General features: G+C 46.6%; 3 protein-coding genes across 5 annotated transcripts in view; 2 read left to right on the top strand and 1 right to left on the bottom strand.

Annotated features, from left to right (window-relative positions):
* hdac5 (histone deacetylase 5) overlaps nt 1-571 on the top strand; it is a 92,310-nt gene extending 91,739 nt beyond the window's left edge. For all 3 annotated transcript variants that reach the window (XR_015930944.1, XR_015930943.1, XR_015930940.1), the window contains exon 28: nt 31-571. The gene's annotated coding sequence lies outside the window, so the exon portion shown is untranslated. The remainder of the gene's footprint in view (nt 1-30) is intronic.
* On the bottom strand, nt 1-7,592 carry g6pc3 (glucose-6-phosphatase catalytic subunit 3). The gene is made up of 6 exons (XM_088622831.1): nt 7,375-7,592; nt 5,295-5,401; nt 4,485-4,575; nt 3,586-3,704; nt 2,821-2,962; nt 1-2,135 (listed from the first exon to the last, which is right to left on the bottom strand). Exons 1-6 carry the CDS (start codon nt 7,590-7,592, stop codon nt 1,790-1,792), a joined length of 1,023 nt encoding a protein of 340 aa, XP_088478957.1. The 3' UTR covers nt 1-1,789.
* A 1,886-nt stretch (nt 7,593-9,478) lies between these two features.
* On the top strand, nt 9,479-21,322 carry lsm12b (LSM12 homolog b). The gene is made up of 5 exons (XM_088622832.1): nt 9,479-9,615; nt 17,081-17,214; nt 17,857-17,966; nt 18,849-18,975; nt 19,638-21,322. Exons 1-5 carry the CDS (start codon nt 9,489-9,491, stop codon nt 19,728-19,730), a joined length of 591 nt encoding a protein of 196 aa, XP_088478958.1. The 5' UTR covers nt 9,479-9,488; the 3' UTR covers nt 19,731-21,322.
* Nucleotides 21,323-22,775: the final 1,453 nt, after the last annotated feature.

The following is a 22,775-nucleotide window of genomic DNA, read 5'->3' as shown; positions in this document are numbered from 1 at the left end:
TCTTGGTTGATCTATGTTTATTTACTGCAGATATCAAGAAACGTGCCCCAACATAACAAGAAATGAAGGAATATGCACTAGAGACAATTAAAGAAAATGGGAATGAAATTTGCATACCTCTACAGTACTTTATGTAAAGTCCTGTACTCTAACCCAGGGGCTGTGGGTTCAAATCCCAGGTAAGAGGCTGCTATACTTCACTCTTGATTGCTCTAGTAAGTGTTCTGCTGTTTGGGTTTCCAGAAGGTAAAACTATTGACAAGAAGAAATAATTTCTCCAGGTAAACACTATTAATACAAGCTATTCTACCACATGGGTGTTGGGGATTGTTCCGTAAAATGTCTTTGAGATGCAGATCCACAAATGGATGTCATGCTTGTCCTCATGGCCAGGTAACTACTGTGCAGTTTCCCAAAAGGATGGACATGACACCTGCCAACTTAATTCCCAAAGAGTTGTTTATATTACAAGGCAACACTATTGGGGTTTAATGGCTCTCTAAAGTGACTTTGGTACAACAGTGCTGGTTTCTTTTGTGTTCTATGACCAATATAATAGTTTTGCAGTGGTGACTATGTGATTCCTTGGCTGCAATGAATCCCCACTTCCAGGCCTGCTAAATACGGCTTCCTGTGAAGTTCAGGGAGCCATCTGGTCTATCATCATAGGCCATGGACCTGCACACAGCAGCAAGACAGAACTGACCGCGTGCGCCATCCAGAGACCCACAGCCCAGGGGCTCACAGTCACTTACGTTCGGTTTGTCAAAGTCAATCCTCTCTCTGGTATACAGGTAAAGAGAAAAATCAGGATTTTTGAAGACACTGCACACACACTTAACAGCATCTGCCCCCAGCCCTGCACTTGCGGAGCTGTTGGATTTGTGTTTCCTGGGCATCTGTTGGTCCAGCAGGACTTATGGGTCTTTTCTAGCAGTGACTAACCATCCTCTTATAAAACACTCATTAAACCAATAGCTGGCCCAGTTAAGTAATGGAGAGCTCGTTTGGGATGGAATCTAGAAGATGCTGAGCACTCCGGGACCAGTCATCAACATTGAATCGCTGTGGACGTGACTTGTTCAAATGGGCGTGTTGTCAATAAACGTTAACGCTGCACTGAAAAACAGAAAAGGAGGAACACTCAGTTTCGGCTGTAGAGCCCACTTCAGGGGAGACGTGCCAACACACGCTGCTTTCTCCCTTCTGCTTCTCAGCTTGTTATAAGCCGATCAGCACGGGAAAGCGAACTGAAGAATGTTTCTCAATGTGATCAAACACTACACTTCTAATAGCAACAGCTGTTATAGTCGTCGTAAGTTATCGTAACCTAAAGGTCAAAGGTTGTTTGACCAAAGAACTGGATCCACTGGTTGTCCTCCTTTCTTGCTACTGGAGTGCAAGCAAGGAGACTGCGCTGCCGTCTGAGAAGTCTTAACTATTTGTTAAATTACAGTAAAGAGTGCTGAACGTCATTGATGTGTGCTGATTGAAAGTTACCACAACAGCTATTAAGACATCTATCCCAGCCTGAAGTGCAGAGGTTACCCTGCAGGACAGAAATGCTATTGCACACAGGAGACCAAACTGCTACAGGCACATTGCAACGCAGAGCACTATGGATCAGGGTCTCCTTGGACCCCAGGGGACGGACTGCATGGCGACGGGGCATCTGAGCTGCACGATTTGGGAGAGCGGGTAGAGCCAGGCTTGGGAGGGGGGGGGCGAAGACTGGCGAAATGGGTGGGGCCTGGAGGATGGCCTTCTCCACGCTGCTGCCGCCGGTCTCTCACTTGTCTTTGTCCCCCTTCCTGGTGAGGCAGTGCACCAGGCCGGGCACGAGGACCATGACGACGGGCGGCACCGCGGCGTGCTTGGCGAAGAAGAGGCCGTAGAAGAGCACCGGCGGGGCAGGGGGCAGGGGCAGCCGGTTGAGGTGGTACAGGGCAAGGGAGGTCAGGGCCATGCACAGAGCCCGCGGGGCCCTGGGCAAACTCCAGCCCTGGGGCCTCCAGTGCTGCGCCAGCCCCAGCCCCAGGGCCGCCCCGCTGTCCCGCATCAGGGAGGAGAAGGGCGCCGTGTCCAGGTGAATCCAGTCTGCCCGCGCGCACCACCTCTCTGCCAACGCAATGGACCTGCACACAGCAGACAGACAGAACAGACCGCGTGTGACACCCAGACCCAGAAACCCACAGGCCAAGACCACCTCCTCTCCAACCACACAGCGCTGCCTTCCATCCCTCCATCCTCTCACGACTTCATCCAATTCAGGGTCGCCGGAGCCTATCCCAGCAGGCAATGGGCGCAAAGCAGGATACGCCCGAGAGGGGATGCCAGTCCATCACGGGGAAGACACACAGACCTACACACACTCTCACTGGGGTCGGTTTTCTCAGCCCATTCAGCTGCCAGTATGTCTTCGGACTGTGAGAGGAAACCGCACGGAATCAGGGAGAACATGCAAACTCCCCACAGATAGCACCCAGAGCTGTGAGGCAGCAACGCCAACCACTGGGCCACTGTGGCGCCCGACAAAACCCTGCCATTAAAAACAGAACAGGCCTTGACTTCAAGATGCTGGAATCCAGTTTGCAATAAGGCCTTCCCTTGGAAGTTACTCCCTAGGCTGACTACTTTCATGATCCAACTTTTGGTAATACAACTGCTACAAGACAAGCAAGAAAACCATGGCCCAGCACAGCCTAATGCACAGAGTCAAGCAGAAGACGTGAATATCAATCCACTGGGACTAGAGTGCTGTGGGATGTGAGGGGAGCTCCAGTGTTTTGGGGGTGCTCAAGTGTGCATGAAGAGACTCACCAGGACAGGTCCACCCCCCAGCGCTCGAGACCCCAGTGCATCAGCAGGGTGCCCAGCAGCAGCCCCCCGGAGAGGAACACGAAGAATCTGAGCGGTCGCGGGTCAGGGACCACCCGGCTCAGGGCGTACCCCAGCACGAATCCTGGAACACAGGGAAGAGGGGTTTCTCCGCCTGTATACAGACCACCTTGGCCTCAGACTCATCCCGCCCATGCTGTTCTCCACTCCCTGACAGCCCCCCAGTGACTGCCTCAACTCAAAGCTTGTAGCTGCTCCTCGATCATACAGAGAATTCATTACGGAAAAACACCCGATTTTCAATTGAATAGCTTTGACTGCTATGCAGACCTCTTAAAGCATTTTGCCCTGTTCTAACTTGAACAATCTGTTTAATTTTTTACAAACAAATCTCTGATGACCTTCTACTGCAATTCTCTCCATTGTTTTAAACTGGCAGCTGATGCTGACAGATCTGCAATTTGTCGTTTCTTCTTACCAAACTCAGATGCATTAATCACAGTTGTTATGACAGGAGAAAATGTGGAGGGCTTGAGTAAAGTTTTTGATGCTCGTAACACACATAGACAGTAACTCCTGCATGGGTTGAAGATGTCTTATTCTCTTGCACAGTCGGGTTTATATGTAGGCGAACTCTGGAAAGGAGGGGCAGAAGAGTGGACTGGAGGCAAATCCACACACTGCTGGTGTGATCGCAGTCTTGCAGAGCTGTGCCCGTGGTCGTCTGCAGCTTAAGTGCACACTGACCTGTGACAGATCCCACAACTACTTGGTGAGGGAAGTGTGCCAGGATGAAGATCCTGGAGATGCCCACTGCCAGCAGGAAGCCCAGGTAGAGGAGAAACGGCACAGCCATCAGCACTACGCTGCACGAGACAGTGAGGAGAAACAACATCAGCGTGCACGCTGCTTCCAAATGCTCAGTTAAAACAATGTTACCCTGTTTTTTATATTATAGGACTCCTGAAGAGTAATTCTTCTTCTCACTGTCACCCAGGCTAGAAGGAAAGGGCAGGATCAATGCCTGGCTGTCAGAACCTTCTGCACATTTGCAGGGAGTTGGACGGGGAGGAAAAAGACACGTGTCCTTGCTCACAGACACACATGGGAGATGCACGCCACATGTTTGACGGGTATTACATTTGAAAATGTAAAATCCATCCGCCGTTTTCTAACCCCAACGCAGGGTCCCAGGGGTGCCGGAGCCTTTCCCAGCAAGCAATATGTGCAAGGCGGACACCCTGCACAGGACTCCACTCCATCACAGGGCACACGCACAGACGCAAACATGCAGCCCCACCAGGGAAATCTTCCCAGAAGCCAATTAACCTACCAGTATGTCAATGGACTGTGGGAGGAAACCCATGCAAACTCCACAGAGATGGCACCCCAGGAGTCGAACCCAGGGCTCCAGAGCTGCGAGGCAGGATGCTAACCACTGCCCCTCCGTGCCGCGATTTTCTTACTTTGCGACACAACGATAAAGAGAAAAACGTGCTCAAAAGGGAGGCATGAAGCAGTCTCTGCCATTCCAAAGACGGGCCAGAGCAGTGAAGAGCAAGGAGGAGGAAAAGTGTGAGCTTTTCTCCAACAGAGCCCACAGCGATCAGCTCCCCTCCCCTCCCCGGGCCTGACCTCTGACTGACCTGCGGCTGCGGGCGTAGAGGAAGGCGGACAGGTCGGACGCCATCACCCACCACACGGCCGCCGTCACCATGGCGTGTCCGGAGGGGCTGCCTGGAGATGGGGGGGGGAGAGAGTCCTGACGAGTCAGCCCTGAGGGGCATCCCGGTACCCACAGAGCCCACATAAAACCTACTAGACTCTGACTGGACCCCCGTACGGCCTGTTCTATACCCCTGCCCACTGTGGTATCGATTACAACAGCAACCACACGGCCCCAACTCCCCCTGATCAGTCAGAGCATCCATGTGTGAATAACGAATGCAGCTATAGGTGCACCAAACACTTTTTTCTGTCAATTCACGATGCTTTATTGGTATGACCAATTAGTAAATCAGTGTTGCCAAAGTTAAACAAATACAATTAACATACAAAACCTACAGACGCTTACAGTAGAGACACATCATAAGGTATTGACATATAAATATATGAACATTATTGAGAGACAAGCTCACTGTTCCACATGCTGTTACTGGAGGTCACATACTGGCCAGCAGGTTCAACCTAGTTCCCTCCTCCCTCTCCCAGTAGGACTGGGAGTTGTTGTGAAGTAGTAACTGTAGTGAAGTATTATACCTCTGATTATCTGGATATTTGCCTTCATCAGTAGCTGTAATGGTTGTTTTTGGGCAGTCTTCTTCTTCCTGAGCTATGTGGATGCACTGGGTCTGGGTGAACAGCAGCTGTCAGCCGTCAATCCTGAGTTAGGATTCCTGACGTACTGTACTCGCGTTTTCATTGAAAAAGGAGGCAGCGAACTGCCCTCCACTCACCTGGTCCTGTCTCGCACGTGGAGGGGAACTGCCTGACCTGCGGCTGGTTTGTGCGAAACAGCTGGGATTCTCCTATCCACCAGAAGGGCCTCTCGCCGAACAGCACCCTGGGGACAGAGAACAGTGCGTCCCAGTCCATCAATTCCGTACCACCCAGTACAGCACTCACCTGCACCCTGACCTCGCTTCTGAAACAAGGTCATGCCCCATTGTCACGTCATGTCATTTGTCAAACTGCTTTTTACCCTACGGTGTCGCGGGAAGCCGGAGCCTCGAGGGCAAGGCAGGGTACACCCTGGACAGGACGCCAGTCCATCGCAGGGCCAGTGCAAGCCCATCATACAGGGGGACAATTTGGAGGCCACAGTAAAGGCCAAGGGGGGAAATTCAGCCCGGACACCGGGATAACTCCCTACTCTTCTCGAGAAATGTCCGGGGATCTTTAATGCCCACAGAGAGTCAGGACCTCGGTTTAATGTCTCATCCGAAAGACGGCGCCCACTACAGTATAGTGTCCCCACCACTATACCTGGGCATTAGGACCCACACAGACTGCAGGGTGAGCGCCCCCTGCTGGTCCCACTAACACCTCTTCCAGCAGCAACCATAGCTTCCCAGGAGCCTCCCATCCAGGTACTGACCGGGCTCAACCCTGCTGAGCTCCAGTGGGTAGTATTGGGTATAATAAATAAGTAGAGCCAGAAGGATTCATGGAGACTGGCGAATCAGCATTTCTTAACATGTAGATTTATACAGAAGATGGGCAAAGGCTTAGATCTGAATCTTTTTTTCCCATGTGTTTTTTTTCCATGCTTGTCCCAGCTGGGACAGCTAAATAGAAATAAAAATGTGAGTGCATGTCTTCCAGAAAAGCAGTAGCACATCAGATGCACAGTGCTGTTCAACCCTTCCTTGCTGTGTGGTCAACTCTCTGTCCTAATCAATGATGCCTTTCCTGTTTCTACACAGTAATCCCTTAATTTCACTCATTTACGATGCACATGCCTGCTACTGTGTATGATGTATGCATATCGGCCTAAATATTAAGAAACTCCATTAAATATTATGTTAAGGCCTCAGCGAGCACAGGAACAGCTTGAACAGCACATGGCCTGTATAAATACTGTTTGTAATATCTGCTGCCCAGTCCCACCCCATACCTTTAGAAAGGATAGCCTGCAATTGAAGTTGTGGTAACAGTGTGTGTGAATGAACCGTGTGGCCCTCTGGGTTTCAACAGGATTGAGGTCCGAGCTGGGGTTTGTTCTGGCCAAGGAAAGCCATGATGTCTTTGACCTCAGATTCTATTTATTTTGACTTGGGGGGGGGGGCAGCACTAACATCTTGGCCAGCGAGTACATAGAAAACTGCATGGTTCAGCGCGGGGCTCCCCAGCTGCAGAAGTGACGTCAGCCCGCTCTGCCGTCTTCAGAACAGGCATGTTGACCGCTGTTTTAAGTACTGGCGCGCAGGGATCACACGCATTCCACCAATCTGCTGGAGCAATTACAGGGTTAATTTAAGCACCAAATGCAGGGTAGCACTCGGAAGCATGCGAAAGGGGTATATAAGAAGCAAGGGAAAGACAGGGATTTTCAGATGCCTTGGAATCTAGGGTTTATAGAAACACTTCTGCAAAATGCGGTTATTTTAAGCAGAGGCCAGTGCACGAAACCGGACAGCACACAAAATAGTTTTTAGCTGAGGCGCTTGTGGCGTACGGAAACTGGCTGAGAGGTAGCGATTGCACCACCTGAGCGCCACCAGAGTTGCAACACTATCTCTTGCCACTGAGGGGACGGACGTCAGCTAGTAGCAGCAACACGCTGAGCTGGTCTGAGGTCCCAGAGTCCGCAACAAACTTCCCTTTCGCAGCAACAGCAAAGGTAGTTTGGCGTCATCGTCCAAAACCCGTGACAGACACAAAGCGGAGAATGTCGTGCACAATAATACCAGTTACTGACGCTTTTCCTATACATTAGCAGCTTATTTACAGATGTCCTGCGGTAAACGCATGCGGGAATCTCCTAAGGTCTGTCCCCAAAACCCGGACTGTTCATGTAACCAGTTTCTCGCTTACCACTTGAAAATGAGATTCAGCCACTCCGAAATGATAGCGGCCCAGATGACGGCCACTCCGGTCCTCCGGCTGAGGTAGACGGTGGCGGGGAAACAGAGCAGGAAGGCGGCTTTGGGGCTGCCCAGGTGAGTGATGGACAGCCAGAGTTTCTCATGGTCCATCAGCCGGTTCTGAAGCGCCTCGGCGATCCGGACGCCCTGGGCGTGAATCGCATCCATCTTCAGACGAGCTGGTTCGACGAGGACGGACCGTCGCCACAACTTATAGGAGTTACAAACGTTTCAAAGTTAAAAGAACGGCAGATAATGACTACGGGTTATATGCACTGACTGTAGTGACCTTAAGTGCAACAACTAGGAGGACCGCTGCGCTGTATATTCTTTAATTTTAAATACTTAATGGGCCAGTGATGCCGGGATGAAGCGCAGACGCAGGTATCCGAGAGATGCTGCTACAGGCGGAAAACTTGGCGCGGTCATTAGCTCTGGGCTGGCTCCTGGTGCTTAATTTTTTTTGACAGCATCATCGGGCTCGATCATTTCCTGACTGTCGACAACCGGGAGAGGAAAGGGACAAACTTCAGTCCCGGACTCGTTTGTTATTTGGTGACCTCTTCAGAGAGATGGTCTGGCACGCACCGCCTTTGTTGGGGGAGAAAGTAACTTAAAAAAAAAAACAAAACAACAACAACAACAACAACGTAGCCCATTACAGTAACAGGTTACATGTGTAAGGGACTGCTTTTGTAAATCGAAAAGAAGTCGGCAAACGTTGAAGAGGTAAAGTATTACTTCATACCAAGTATAACATTGTATATGTTAATACTTTGGCTATTATCTCGTAACTAGTTATGCAGTGACCCTATACAGATGACTTTTAAATTAGTTTGCCCCAGTTTTTTTTTTAAACTAGGAACTTTATCGAACTGTCTGCTACAACCCCTTATGTTTTGGGGGTCCTATACAACGGCGGTTATATTCTCATGGGACGCAAAGCGGATTTGAATGCCTACTGTGTTGTGATGGCACTACTAGAACACAGTGCGCAGGGATGCTATATACGACTGGGTTCTGGGGTCAGAGGTCAGGAGAGAGTTTCTGGGGTCGGAGGTCAGGAGAGAAAGTTGGAGAGTGTGTCATACATTAATAATAATAATAATTAATAATTGCTTACACTTATATAGCGCTTTTCTGGACACTCCACTCAAAGCGCTTTACAGGCAATGGGGATCCCCTCCACCACCACCAATGTACAGCATCCACCTAGATGATGCGATACATTAACTTTATTAAAGCCAGTTAAACGTCTATACGCCTCCGGATGATCATTTCTACGCATAACACTACACCTACAAGCTGTGAACACATATAGGGCTCTTAACGTAGAATGTTCTCCCAAACGACGTCTTGAGATTGCTTAGATATTATATTGTAACGCAACGGGGGCTCGGGCGGGCGCCCTTGCCGCATCTGGTCGGCCCCTGCACCCTCGGGGGCTCGAACCCGGGACTTCCGCGTCTCTCTGCAGCGACCTAGCCCCGTGAGCCAAAGAGAGATCTCACTACAGCCCAGTAGCTGTGGTCCTGCTATCACAGGGAAGGGCGGTGACGTCACCCGCTCTGGTACGCCGGCTCTTACACAGCGCCCTGTCGGCCGTAAGCGTTACAATATAAACGAGTTTCAGAAATCAATTTATGAACTCCCGCGTCCCGATAAGGTGACGAAACTTCATGCTTTTACTATCACGTTTACCAAGTATTCTCCGCCTAATACAGAATAAAAATGAATGTAATGTATACTATATATACGATTATGTACTTTATCAAGCTAGTATTAGTATTAGTCCAAGGAGGTTTCTATTCCTTTATTAAAGATTCGTTTGAAACAATGGGGCTCAATATAAACATACTCACAGTACAGAAATGTTCTTTCAGAATCACAAAAACAAGACGTGAATAATATGAGAATTAAGCGGTTATTTTCAGAAGTCTCTGCCAGAATTTGAAAAAGAACACACGATTACGTCAGAACGCGCCTCTCACGTCCCAGTCGAATACGGTGACGCCATTACGTAGGCTTACGTAAGGCTGGCGCTCCGGTTTCCTGGCGGAGAAGATGGCGGCTCCAGGACCGGGGGAGTACTTCAGCGTCGGCAGTCAGGTCGCTTGCCTCACCTGCTTGGGACAGCGCCTGCAAGGAGAGGTCTTGGCTTTCGACTACCAGTCCAAGATGCTGACTTTGAGTATCCTTTTGCGGTGTTTGGGGCGGCGGCGGCGGCCGCTCGCTGGTCTCTCCTGCTGGCGGAGGGGCCTGAGGGGTAACCGGCCGCTCTTGCCAGATAGTGCTCCGCGCAGGCGTAGTAACGAAGGCAGCCACCGTGGGGGCCCGACCGTGTCCCCAAACTAGATCGGGGTTCACCTGCTTAGAGTGGGCCCGCACCCGGCCCCAGCTGCCCCCGGTAAAGCCAGCGGAGCGCGGCTGGGCTCCGGGTCCGAGCGTTGTAGCCAGGAACCCAGTCCTTGGTAGGGAGCACTATTTGGCAGCTCCAGAAGGGGCATCATGGCTGTTTTTTTTTTTTTCCTTCTTTATATAATTCTTTGAAATAATACGAATCAATTGACCAAAAAAACGGCTAGGGGCGCGGAAACGTGGTCGGTAGCACTAAGGCTTAGTGGCCATTTCTGCCAGCGGGGTGTTGTGTGAGGCGGCGGCGGTGGGGGGGGGGGAGGGTGAGTTTGTCCACGTTTTTCTCCTCTGCGATCTGTGTGCCTCTCGCCGCCTGTGCACCTACCACGGGGCGAGACTGAATGGGGCGAGACGTGAGCGCAGCGCGATCGCTCGCCGGCCGTGTCGGGTGCTCTTTCCGACGGCGCCTCGATCCGTTCGTGGTGGAGTGGGGGACGTGCCTGTGTTGTGGTTCTCCCCTCCCGGGCCTGCACGTCGGCTCATGGCGAGTTACACCTCCGAGCCCCGATCGTCTCCGGCCACGATTCCGCGGTTTACTCCTCTCGTCGCGCCTCAGACGCGATATCCCAGCGTGGTGGTTGGCGTTAGCGCCGCGACCCGTGGGTTTAACCGGGGGAGGAAAAAAAAAAATCTCAGCCACAGCCAGGCGTGCTGGGTGCTATGTTGTTCAGTGTGTAATTGAAATCCCTCCTTGAAATTGACTATGGCCGGTTCGTTGATCACAAGCGGATGATAGCGAGCGGTAGCCATGTCCGCTACCCGGTGCAAATGCCGGGCAGTTATTTTTGCGGTGTGTCGATGGCACGTCTTGTTAGTTCGCTGGTTTATGAAAATGCTGTAGCCCAGCCTATAGCAACCCGGTCGGCAAGCTGTTGTTAACAGCAGGCGTTACTACTCGACTGGATATCTAGAAAATGCACAATAGTATGTACGAGTTCTACATTTCATTTTTTACCTACATTGTAGATCCTGGTCTATTACATTTTTCTGTGCCTCTTTTAATGAGATGCTTTTTTTTTTTTTAGTTTATTACAAAACATATTCCCAGGTGGGTACATAGCTGTTGGTTTCAGTGATAGTGATTGCTTTATGTTGAGAATCAGCTGGCAGTATACATGCAGGCAGAGGTAGATCTTTCCTGTGCGCATTATATATCCCTCAGGGCAGGGACTGACACTGGTCTGTGTTCTGTCTCTGTGGACTGCAGGGATATCTGAATGAAGATTTTCCTGAGGATGTCTGACAGTGTCTGGGCAGTAGGTAGTTGTGCTCTGGCAAGGACACAGAGAGGCCACCCAGGTATGATTGGGGCTGGGCGGAGCTGATGGTGTTGGACGATGTTGACCCTCGTCACCTGCGGTGTTTCCTCTTGCCTGGAAGTCTGTCTTTTTCAACCTTGTCGTAATGTCATTCTTGTTGTCCTTGTAGGTTTCCAGCAGGCCCGATCATTGTGAGACCTGCAGAATGTGCTGGAATACAATCAAATCAGGCATTTAGAAAGCAATTTAAAATCTGTTAAATTGTTTCATTTTCTACAGAAAGTGAAACCATTACTTAGTTAGCCTGGAGTTCTTGTTTGTTTTTTATATCTGCTTTGGGGGAAAAAAAACAATGCTAGTAATTTCACCAGCACTACTTGATCTTTCACATTAAGACAGGACCATTCAAATTAATGAGTTCAGACTTCAGCAGGTTTGCAGACTGCTGGACAAATTGTAAATTCAAGGGAATTTTATTTTTAATAATAGTTCCTTACCCTTGCTTAGTACTTCTCTGGACACTGCACTTTACAGGTAATGGTAACTCCCCTCCACCACCAGTGTGCAGCCCCACCTGGATGATGCGCCAGTCCACTCACCACAGTGGGGAGAACACTGGTGAAGCCAAATCAGAGATTAGGAGGCCATGATTGGTAAGGGTTAATGGGAAATTTGGCCAGGAGTAACACAGCTACTGTGCCTTTTTACAGTATAGTGTCCCCCTCACTATACTGGGGCATTAGGAACCACACAGACCGCAGAGTGAGCGCTCCCTAATGGTCCCACTAACAGCTCTTCCGGCAGCAGCCTTAGTTTTTCCCAGGAGTCTCCCATCCAGTTACTGGCCAGGCTCACGCCTGCTGAGCTTTGCTGGATTGTCAGTTGTGAGTTGCAGGGTGATAGAGCAGCTGGCCATATTGGGTAAGTTGCACAAACTATTTAGCAGGACATGAGGAAACTGCTATAATTCTGTTGTATTAGTGCGACTTGGTTAAAGTCTAGTGTGAATTATAGGAAATCAGGTTTAGTGAGGAATTGAAACCTTGTTTCTGTTTTTACTGTTAATGTTTTAAGCAAGCTAGTCCTGTACAGCATAGTCATAGATTTACGTAACTGATCATAGTTAAAGATCTGAATTAGCACGTGTTCTGAGGTGGACTTGATTACTTTGTTACTCGGTTACAAACTTTGCCATTGTTTTATCAGGCTATAAACTTTTATGCTGGGTTGAGATATTGAGCTGCCCTTGTACATGCGTCGTTTGACATACTGATAGTCAGAGGGGCGCATTAAAATTGTTCAAGTGTAGTTGTGAATTTTCCATTTCTCTTTTTCGTTACTTAGCCTTTTATGATGACATCGCAAACCTGTTTGCAGTAATGCATTTAGTTTCGACCTTGGAATGATACTAACTTACTGTAAAGGAGTGGGAAAATAAGTTGAAAAAACAGAATTCACCCAAACTTTAATGAACCAAGGTTTGTATTGGCAGCACCTCCTAGAAGCTTGGGCCTATTGGCAGGAGAACAGAATGTGTTCAGTCTGACTTGTCTTACGACTGGTGCTTCAGTAATAGTCATGCTGTGGATGCCAGTATATCTAGACCTTACAAACCCATTTCAGAATACAGTAGAGCCAAGACTTTTCAAGGACAGCAGGTTGGGTATTCTTCCTGAGACGCTAATGTGTAATAGTTTTACTTTTTTTTTAATTGCACAGCACTGGAGGCTGTTGCGAAGTGACATGATAAACTCTTACTGAACACAACAGTTAATTTTTTTTATTTGCCACATCGCATGGCAGGGTCTTTGAATGTTTATTAGACTACTCAAATTTGGGGGGGCAGGGGGCTTCCCAGAAAAGGGGGTGCACTTTTCACCCCCAGGACAGGTAGTGTGCAAGATTACAAATGGGTCAGCTTTGCTTCATCAGTGGTACCTGGTCTGATAGTTTACAGTGTACCTTCCAAATGTGAAACAGCCCCTGAAATAAGGTCTACAGGTTTTTATTTTGCCACAAGGTGTAGGAAGGTGAATTTACCTTTCAGCTGTGGGTTTTGTGGGTTGAGATTGTTTTTATTTAAGCCACCTGTGAAGTGGGTTTCTCTGGCACAAAATGTGTTGCGGTAGAGCATATGAACATCACTGAATCGCATAGACCTTTGCTGTGGCTAACCCACAGTCAATTTCAATGGTGTACAATGGGCTTGGTTTGTTAAGGTCTTAACATGCACTTGTCTCCTTTACATGAGATATGAACATTTGAGTTGAGAATTAATCTCGGTGGTCAAAGTCCTTATTCATAAGGTTTATTTCCATATTTAGGTCAGGGATTGGAAACTGGGCATTGAGTTTTCTGGGCTGCAGTGATCACCCGGTTTGTAATAAAGCAGTAGCTAGCATTAAGATGGATTCATTAAATAGTCCAAATTATTGTTTGCCTGTTGATTTAAAGCCAAAAATTATATTTATTTCAGCGTGTGAACAATCTACACAATACCTACCTAAAAAATGTAGGTTGCATACAGGATAGGAATAAGAGTTTAATTACATGCCATATAGTAAAAATAAGGAAAGCATTTTTGCTGTGTATCCTTATTTACAGCTGAAATTGTATCTTTCAACATTTCAGCATGTCATTGATCTCTGCTTGTTTGCAGCTTGTGGACTGATGCTGCTCCACACTCGAACATATAGACTAGCCATTTTAATTCCAGGCAGGTATCTGACTACATTAACTGCAGTCCCAGGTTTACGTCTGCTGTTTATATGTAGGTTATGGATGTGCTTATGTATCCAATTATGCGCTAGTTACTAGTTTGGCTCACACTTGTATCCAAATAACTTATTTGCTGGATATTTTACAAGAATAATTTAGATGCAATGCTTTGCTCAAGGGTACAAAAGCAGTGTCTCGCCTAGTATTCTGACTCGCTGCCCTCCAGGTATGAGTCAAACCTAACCAAGTCCTCACACTGCTGCCTATGTGATATTATGGGTCAGTTTTTATGCAGGTATGTCTTCCTGAAAGCAAGTTGAGAAGGCTTGTCCTTGGAGTAGAGTGTGTTAAAAGTAAATATCTGAAGGTTGCTGTATGTTTTGAAGGTCACTCCCCTGCAGGGACAGTTCTCGTATGCAGGTTTGCCTTGAATTGTTCACAAGTCTCAGCTCTTAAGCTTTGGACAGCTGGAGTGTCTTGAAACCAAACACAAAATGAGAGAAATGTGAAGTTGTTTGCCTGCTGTTAGCTTGTTTGTTTTCGAGTATAGTAAATGTGGCGTTGTTGTTTTTGCTGTCCCAGTTCACGGATAACCTTGATGTTGAATCTGCTGCATAGAACAGTGCAGGATTTTCTGTTTTGTTGAGTCTTTCACTTGTCTTTCCACTCCCAGGTTGGGTCTCAATGTCTTATTCCCCAGTTCAGTAGCCCCAGAATTCAGTACAGTTGATTTTCCTGTGTGGCTTTTTTAAGGAAACGGGGGTTGAGATTCAAGTTGCGTTTTGACATAGTCCTTTCCCACTGTTGTGTTAATCCTAGGTTGGACACTGTAACAGATGTAAAACAAGCAGGCCATTAACATTACTTGCTAGGAAGGTAAGTGTGGTTCAAAATACTGTAGCTAATATTAATTTTTAAGAAGTAACCAAAAGGTGTTTTGTTCTACATAAGCTATATTGCTCTCTAATTGCTGTGTTTATCATGATTTGTCTTCATAGTGTTTGCAACATGGTACACAGGAATTATTTTATTTTCAGTAAGCATCCAATATGTCAGTTCATCTCAGTAGCATAATGAGTTAAATTTTTGTTTGCCGGACTGATTTGATATTGTTACTACCCAAGTTACAAAATAAATGTTGCAGGGTTGAACAGGTGTTTTTCTTCAACAAATCATTAGCAAGAAAAAGCCCAGTGCTCTTAACTCATGTACTGTGTGTAGTGCATGACCACAGTATACCAGTGTGAGTGTTAAGTTGTAGGCTGGCAGTACCATTGTAATATTTTCATCAATTACTAGCTGTGCGTTTCAGCACTGTGTGAAACTGAGCACTGCAAATCTAACCAGGGATCAATATACAAAGTTGAAAACCACTGAATTACAAAATAGAAGCTCAGGAGATGTCACAGAAACCTGTGCACTGTTAAAACCCAAGTAGTTTTGGTAGAACAGGTTCTTTAATAGTTTTTACATACCGTCCCAAGGACAAGTGAGACGAGACCATTTCCAAGCCAGCTGAACTAAACTGTAAATAGTTTCCCTGGTTCAAATCGGTTTATTCCCACAGCTCAGAGGTCAGTGAATACTTGAACTGAAACTGGTGAGAATGCAGAGGTGACTCTTCCCTTTTTACTGGGGGAAGAACCCTGGGACTCCACTGGCCTGTGATGTGTACTGACGTCTGCATACATCCCAAAGATTTAGCTTTTGTCTGAATTTGTGTGAATGTTACAGTTTTGGTGGCAACGTGGGGGGAAAAAGAATCAATTGGTTATTTTATTCTTTGTGAAACTGGTTTAAAGTCCCGTGTCAGCAGAAAGACCCCCACCCCCCACCCCCAGCCTGAATAGAGGATTAATCCCTGGGGAGCCAGGAGTTCAGGGGAATGAGATCGGTTGGCAGCAAGACAGTGGCAGCTTGTAAGGTTAAAATAAGGAGGATGTAAAAAGGAGGGAATTTCCAATGACTTGATGCTTTGAACACTTTGTTGCATTTATACGTTATGATGGCAAAAGGCCTGTTAAATGCAAAGTGACATTCCATTCCCTCCTTTGTCATCTTACATGTTGCAATATCTCTGTGATGAATGAGGGAGTACAATCTTTATACGGAAGTTGAACACCTTTTTGAGTGCTCAGTGTTTGCACACTTCCGCTAACCAAGGTGATCCTGGAGTAAACTGTTCACAACATTGAGCCGATGATTATTCAGTTCATACCGTGCCAGCAGTCATAAGCCATTGAACAGTCACCAGTATATTTTAGCAGAAATACACTTAGCAGCGTTTGTTGTGATTGTGTGAGGGAACGATAGTCAGAAGTTAATTTTTCCGTTCTTAGTGTTTGCAATTCTGAAATGCCGAATGAAGATGAGCCAGGGGTCTTCGCGTCCTAATTAACACATCTGTGACGGGTTCCTCATTTTGAGTGACTTCTCTCAGCTTGAAACGTCTGTAAGAGGGGACATGTTCAAAATTCCTTTGCCTGCCGCAACCCCAGAATAAGGGCTTGTGTCGACTTTTAAAAATGTTTAAGGCCAGTAGATGTTCTTCTCCTGGATGGAAGATCTGCCGAGGTGGGGTGTGGCTGAAATCAATCTTGTGCATTTTCTGCAGGCGTTGCTTCTCTAGGAACAGTGCTGGTCCACAGCTAGCGGAGCTTTCGGTGCGCAGTGGGGGTAGCGCCGCAGCTTATATCAAGCTGCTTTGCCCACGGCAAACCCAGGAGGGCTTACAGCATAGAGGGACGGTGTGTTTGCAGTCTCTGAAGTGGGAAGACTGGACTAAGTATTTATACTGTGGTCCCACTGTGCCTTTTTGTACTTGTCCCAGAGAGGAATCCGTCATAAAACCAACATGTGGGTGGGGGTCTGTGATGGGTCATTGATTGCACAATGTATTGTTGCCTGATCACTTGGAATGGTAGACTGGGCTTCTAGCCTCAGGTGCCTACAAATATGGGAAGGCTCTTTTCACTGTCACCCTTATGGCCTTTTGGGATAGCCCTAAAGCCTAAAAGAGTGGGTTGTGTTTATTGTGCCTTTTTCTTGTTGTCTGAATGTGATTCGACAGACTGTGAGCGACCTCACTGCTTTTTCTGATTTGCATGAGAAAGTGAGGGTGGGGTTAAAATCTGGGCTGAAGCATCTTTTTTTGTTTTAAGCCTGGTAATCCAGGTATGGCCAAGGGTGTCAGCTGTTCTTCTTTTGCCTGGGCAGGAGGGATGTGTGGCATGGTTTTCCTTGACTTCGGCCCCCTCTCCGCAGAATGCGCCGCCTCCAGCGGAAAGCAGAACCTCAGTGACGTCATCCTGGTTAATTTAGCCTATGTTTCGGATGTGGAAATCCTAAATGACCGCACTGAAACTCCTCCTCCGCTAGCCTCGCTGAATGTTAACAAGGTAAGGCTCACCTTCCCGGCACACTGAACTAAAGATCTGCAGCGAGGGCCAGCCTGCCTCCCGCTCGGCTGCTTTCTGAGGGTGTCTCCAACCCTACTTCTGGGGCCCTGGCAGGTTTTATAAGCCAACCAGGGAGTGAGGTTCCCCCCCCCCCCAGTGTTGGCACAGTATTGGCTGAGCATATGCCTGCTGATGTCCCTGAGATGCATTGTGTCTACACACTCTCCTGTACTTCACTTTAAAGCTTGTACATGGTAAATGATTGGCTCAGACACATAGTCGTGCACAGGTTTTACTTTTCAGTTTTTGATGCAGCAGGTGTGGTAGTAAGGTGAGTGAGTTGTTTTATTCCGACCCTGGTGTATATAAGAAAAGGAGATGATCATTTTCTCCTAGTAATGCCTAAACCATACTAAATGCAACATTGATGCTTTTTTATATTCTCATTTAACTGCATTTTATACTGTATGGTAGTAACTAGGATGCTTTTTTTTTCCCCTGTCATCTTTGGTTAGGATGGCCTATATAAATAAATGAGAGCACTGGGTGGTGTGAGCCGTGTCGTGACCTGAACGCGCGCGGTAGGGGAATGAGGGGGATCTAAACGGGTTCAGGTTTGATGGTGAAATTCTCTTCCTCCAGCTTGCCAACCGGGCACGAACAGAAAAGGAAGACAAGCTGTCCCAAGCATATGCAATTAGTGCTGGAGTGTCTTTGGAAGGCCAGCAACTTTTTCAGACTATACATAAAACGTAAGTGTCTGTCCGTTTTGTTTTTGCAAATAAAATTGTCATTTTTACAAGAAATGCAGCTGCCAAATGCCAGCGGAGCAAGAGGGGAGAAAAGATTCCTCCCCTGTCACACACAGTCAGCCCTCTGCCCAGTGGACTCCACTGAAACCCATTTGTCTCTGATTCATCAGTGATGCAGCTTAATCTGTTTTACTCCTACGTCCCAAGAGCAGTATTGGGCGTCAGCTGACCCTGGCAGCTGGAAGTTTTAATAAAAGAAACATTTTAAAAGAGAGCATCCATTGTTGAATGGGGAGTAAGGCAGCCCTGGAGTGCAGCACTGAGATCCACTAGGGTAGCATGGTGATCAGGGCTGGCCGTCTTTTAACCCCAGGGTCCTGTGTTCTGTTCCAACCACGGGGTCTGTGACTCTTCCTATGGTTTTTGTCAGTGTTGTTATGCGGTTTTCCCCATATCTGCTCCATTTCCCTCTCCTATCCCCAAGGCACACTAATGAGGTTAACAAACTTGAAAAAGAGAGCTGGTCTCCTAGCCTGACCACCTGTTGGCAGGTTGTAGCATCACCTCTGCCCTGTAGTCTCCGACTCCACACGGAGAAATAAGATAAACCACCCGGTATTTTCGTCAAAAGGAAAACTTAAGAGTAGAAATAGTTCTGTTTAAATCATTCACTGAGCTTCACTTTCGAAATGGACAGTATGTGGTTTACTTTCAAGTGAGCATTGCCGTTTTTAAATTGTATCAACGTCCTTATCTTTTTGTAATCTTAATCTTTACTCTTGAGGTGAGCCAATGAAATTTAATGCCAAAAAATCAGTTTGCCTCGTGTCATAGAAGCTCTTGTTTCTTCATCTGATTTCATTGACCTCCATTGTATTCCAGCATCAAAGACTGTAAATGGCAAGAGAAGAATATAATTGTGATGGATGACGTCGTAATTGCACCGCCTTACCAGGTTGAGAACTGCAAAGGCAAAGAGGGAAGCGCTTTAAGTCACGTACGCAAAATAGTAAGTATGACCCAGACCCCTGCGGCATGCTTTCGTTTAGGAAGGATCTCCATGATGTGATGCCAGAAACTCTTGCCTGTCTGTAGGACTGAATTCCCATTTACTCTGACCCTCAGCTGTAGCACAATCAAGTAAGGGAAATGAGTTCTTCCAATGTGTTATCTGTTCATATCACGCTCTGCAGATTTCAGTGTATCTATTCACGGTGGAGACACAGTGCAAGTTGAGCCACTGTGTTGTTGAAGCCGAGTCCTTTGGGGCTCAGTGATGCCCTTGGACTAGTTAACAATTGGTAGTCAAGAGGTTTGTGGCCCCACTGGCTGCCTTCTCTCTTCTGCAACCTTTATTTTACACTTGAATGTGCTGGATTTATTGCATGCTGGGGAAAGATCTTGGATTTGATGAGTAAGACGTGACTTTAGCCTTTGTTTGATCACTTGATCTTACTTACTGAAAACCTCTTAAATCTGTCTTGATGGCATAAGGGAGCACTAACAGCTTCACGTTCCTCGATCCACCATAATTAATTGTCCAGTAGTGCTGACAATATTGCCACATCCTGGAGTGCAATGGGACACCTGAGCTTCAGTGGCGATTGAAGCAGATAGGGCCTGTAGTGACACTTTTTTTTTCTTTCTCTCTGTCACTCCACCTGCCTGCAGGTTGAGAAACATTTTAGAGATGTGGAAAGTCAGAAGTTGATGCAGCGTTCACAAGCACAGCAAACACAGAAGGACACCACTTTATCGTCTTGAGCCTGCAATTCCCTGTGAAGGCCGTTCCTTTCCATTGCCAGGCTGAGGCGCTGTTTCCCCACCCTGCTGATGCCAGGCAGGGGGGGGACAAGATCCATTTAATGTCTGGAAGACCGAAATAACTTAAAAGCTGAAAAATTCTGAAATTAGACTTCAAAACATAATTTAAAGAACCAACTGTAAAAGTTTACTCAACTAACTTTCCATCTGTCCTCCCTAGCCCACCTCTCCTCAAATCCCTTTTTTTCAAGAAAAATAGAGCAGTCCGAAAATGTTAGCTTTATTTTCTATCTTTTTTTTTCGTTTCCTTGCTGTATTCATGTTTCCAAGTTTTTTTTTCTCTGTATCTTAAAAAAAAAAATGTGACTTGAATTACCACACTTTAAAAAGGACGTTTTCTAAAATAAAAGTAACAAAAAGAGTCTGACTGTAATACTGTAATTTTCATAGCTTTTTGGAAAGCGAAAGGTTATTTTTTTAAAACGTTCTAGAAAAGGATGTTGCCAGTGTGGAGAACAAGTGGGCGAAAAAAAAAATTAGATTGTTCTAAAATTGCACCTTAAAAGGAAATTTAAGTTTGGGGGGCTTTTTTCATGAGGAAAAAATACAGAAGGGAGCATAGACATTACAAAGTAATGAGCTCTCCGATTTTTACTTTTTGCTCCTGAGAAAAGGTCCTTTTGCTAAACCTCTCAAACCTTTGTTTTCTTTTAATTGTGTAATTTTTTTATGGTTTGTCATTTTCTATGCTGACATTTGTATGTGTCCTACAACTGTTTTTTTTAGTTTTTATTTTTTTTTTACCCTTGCCAAAATTGAGTAGCTACGTCACTCCAATTTGCTGTGTGGGGAGTAATTTGCTTCAGTCTGTGATGTAGCAGGAAGGTATGGGCATTCGATTCCTTTTTACTCTTCCAGTTTTCGCTCCTCTGTATCTGGTGGTCGAGCTCCAAGGCCTTTGTAGACTGGTCTTCTAAACCTCACGGCCTCTGTGGCATTGAGGGAGGGGACAGTGCTATGAAGAACACAACTGGGAGGGCACGCCGGGTCTCCTAGTGTGGTACTTCCCAGTAAGCACAGTAAAAGAGCCCTTAACTGATGTATGACAATTGCAATTTTGCCATGCGATTACCTCTGAAGGCCTGGGACCATTGTGTGATGTGATTGTATTTAAAAATACATCAAGATAAATCAAAATGCAGTTTTGAGACTTTCCTGCGTTGTTCAGATGCATTCTTCCTACGCTGCTACATCATGGTGAGTAAGTTATTGCCCTCACCCTGTGCATTCCAACTTTGTTAGACTTAGGAATTTCTGTTCAGGATTTTTCTCAACAGGATCTCGGTTGATGAGTCCATCGGTAAACAGGCAGCCCTGATGTCCTTCCTGGAAAAGAAATGTAGAGATTTATGACAAACGGATATTTATGTTTTAACCATGTAGCCTAATGTAGGCTTGGCCAGTGGGTTTAGTGACATGTCATCCACAGTGTTTTTGAGAGCAATGTGAGCGAGGCTGTTGTAGGTTTCTTACCCAGTCTTTTATTTTATTTTTTAAAGAGCAAACATGAAAATAAAAAAAGGAAAAACAAACTTTTATTCTCTCTAGAGATTTGTTCTCGATCTTGTCTTGTAGGGAAGCGATTTACTATTGCAGTAGGGAGTAACTATTTCATCTAATGTTGACTGAGGGTCCTCTGTCAGGCAGCTATTATATAAAGTAGTGCCATTCTTAAAAAGAAAACCGTATAGTTAACATATAACAAATTACCCTGTTACACTGTATTTCCATTAACTCGTATTGATTGAGATTAAATATCATTGAGGGGAAAAATGTAGCTTAACCACTGAACAGATTCTGAAGAGTAGGTTGAGTTCTGGAGTTATCTCAACCCAAGACCACTGTTTGGAAACGGGCCACACTGGGTATTTTTCCTCCATCTGAGTTATCACAGGTTGATTTCTGTTTGGGACATGGTATTTTGCATTCATCTCTCAAAAAGGTCAAGAGCTGCCCTCATTTGGTACTGCCTGAAAAAATAACCCATTGGACCTCTGAGACAGTACGTCATTTCCACTTGTTCTTTAGCAAATTATAATATAATAATTGCTTACACTTACATAGCACTTTTCTGGACACTCCACTCAGAGCGCTTTACAGGTAATGGGGACCCCTCCACCACCACCACCAGTGTGCAGCCCCACCTGGATAATGATCACCCATCAAAAGCTGCTGAGTCAGAAATAAAGGTAAGCATGTTGACCAGTGGAGAACAAGGCTCATGAATCTTGACATTTCTTGAACTTGGAACCAGGTGTAGACAAGTTAAAAGGTAAGAACAAGAAAACGGTTCACTTACAGTGATTAACAATAAAGGTTTGGAACTCTGCTGACAAGAATCCAGGATTGGGATGGTATTGCTCTATATAGATGATGGGCATCTCCAGTCATAAGACCAGATACCTGCAGGTTGTACTGCCACTCTTTAGGTAACGTTTGTTTGGAAGATGTTGCAACTTAGCTCAACTAAGACGCATGCAGGATGGAAAGAGAACCTGTGACTCTGGGACTGGAGTTGACAATCCCTATTCATTACTTATTTGCATTTAATGTAGCTCTGGCCACAGGATCCTTTCCAATGCTGACTGAAGACAGATGTCGGGTGTAGGGGTTGCCCCCTGAGCTTCTAAGTTTGGTCACTGAGAGCCAATCACTGCCCAGGTGCTGCAGGCATTGTGGGAAGGACAGTGAAGGCAGCAGTCAGCTCTGATGGGGGCACCTGGAGGAAAGCAAACAGCCTCATCGCTGCAGCACTGCAGGAGCGATTTCAAATTGGGGGGTAGACAAGATAATGGGGAGTCCGGTTTAAAGGGGGGGGGGGGGGAACCCTGTGCACTCATCCATTGGTGCATTGCTCTGCATGCCTGACTTGCTGATATGCTGCACTCCCCACTGGAGACCCGCCTCTGATAATGCTGAGTCAGTACCCCGTGCTGCACCGCCACTGTTCACGAGTCAGGTGATTCTGAGCTCGGGGGCACCGAG

Source organism: Lepisosteus platostomus, chromosome 28 (genome assembly GCF_059453375.1).
Source record: "Lepisosteus platostomus isolate fLepPlt1 chromosome 28, fLepPlt1.hap1, whole genome shotgun sequence".
NCBI classification, from domain to species: domain Eukaryota; kingdom Metazoa; phylum Chordata; class Actinopteri; order Semionotiformes; family Lepisosteidae; genus Lepisosteus; species Lepisosteus platostomus.
This window is presented reverse-complemented; position numbering and strand designations above follow the sequence as displayed.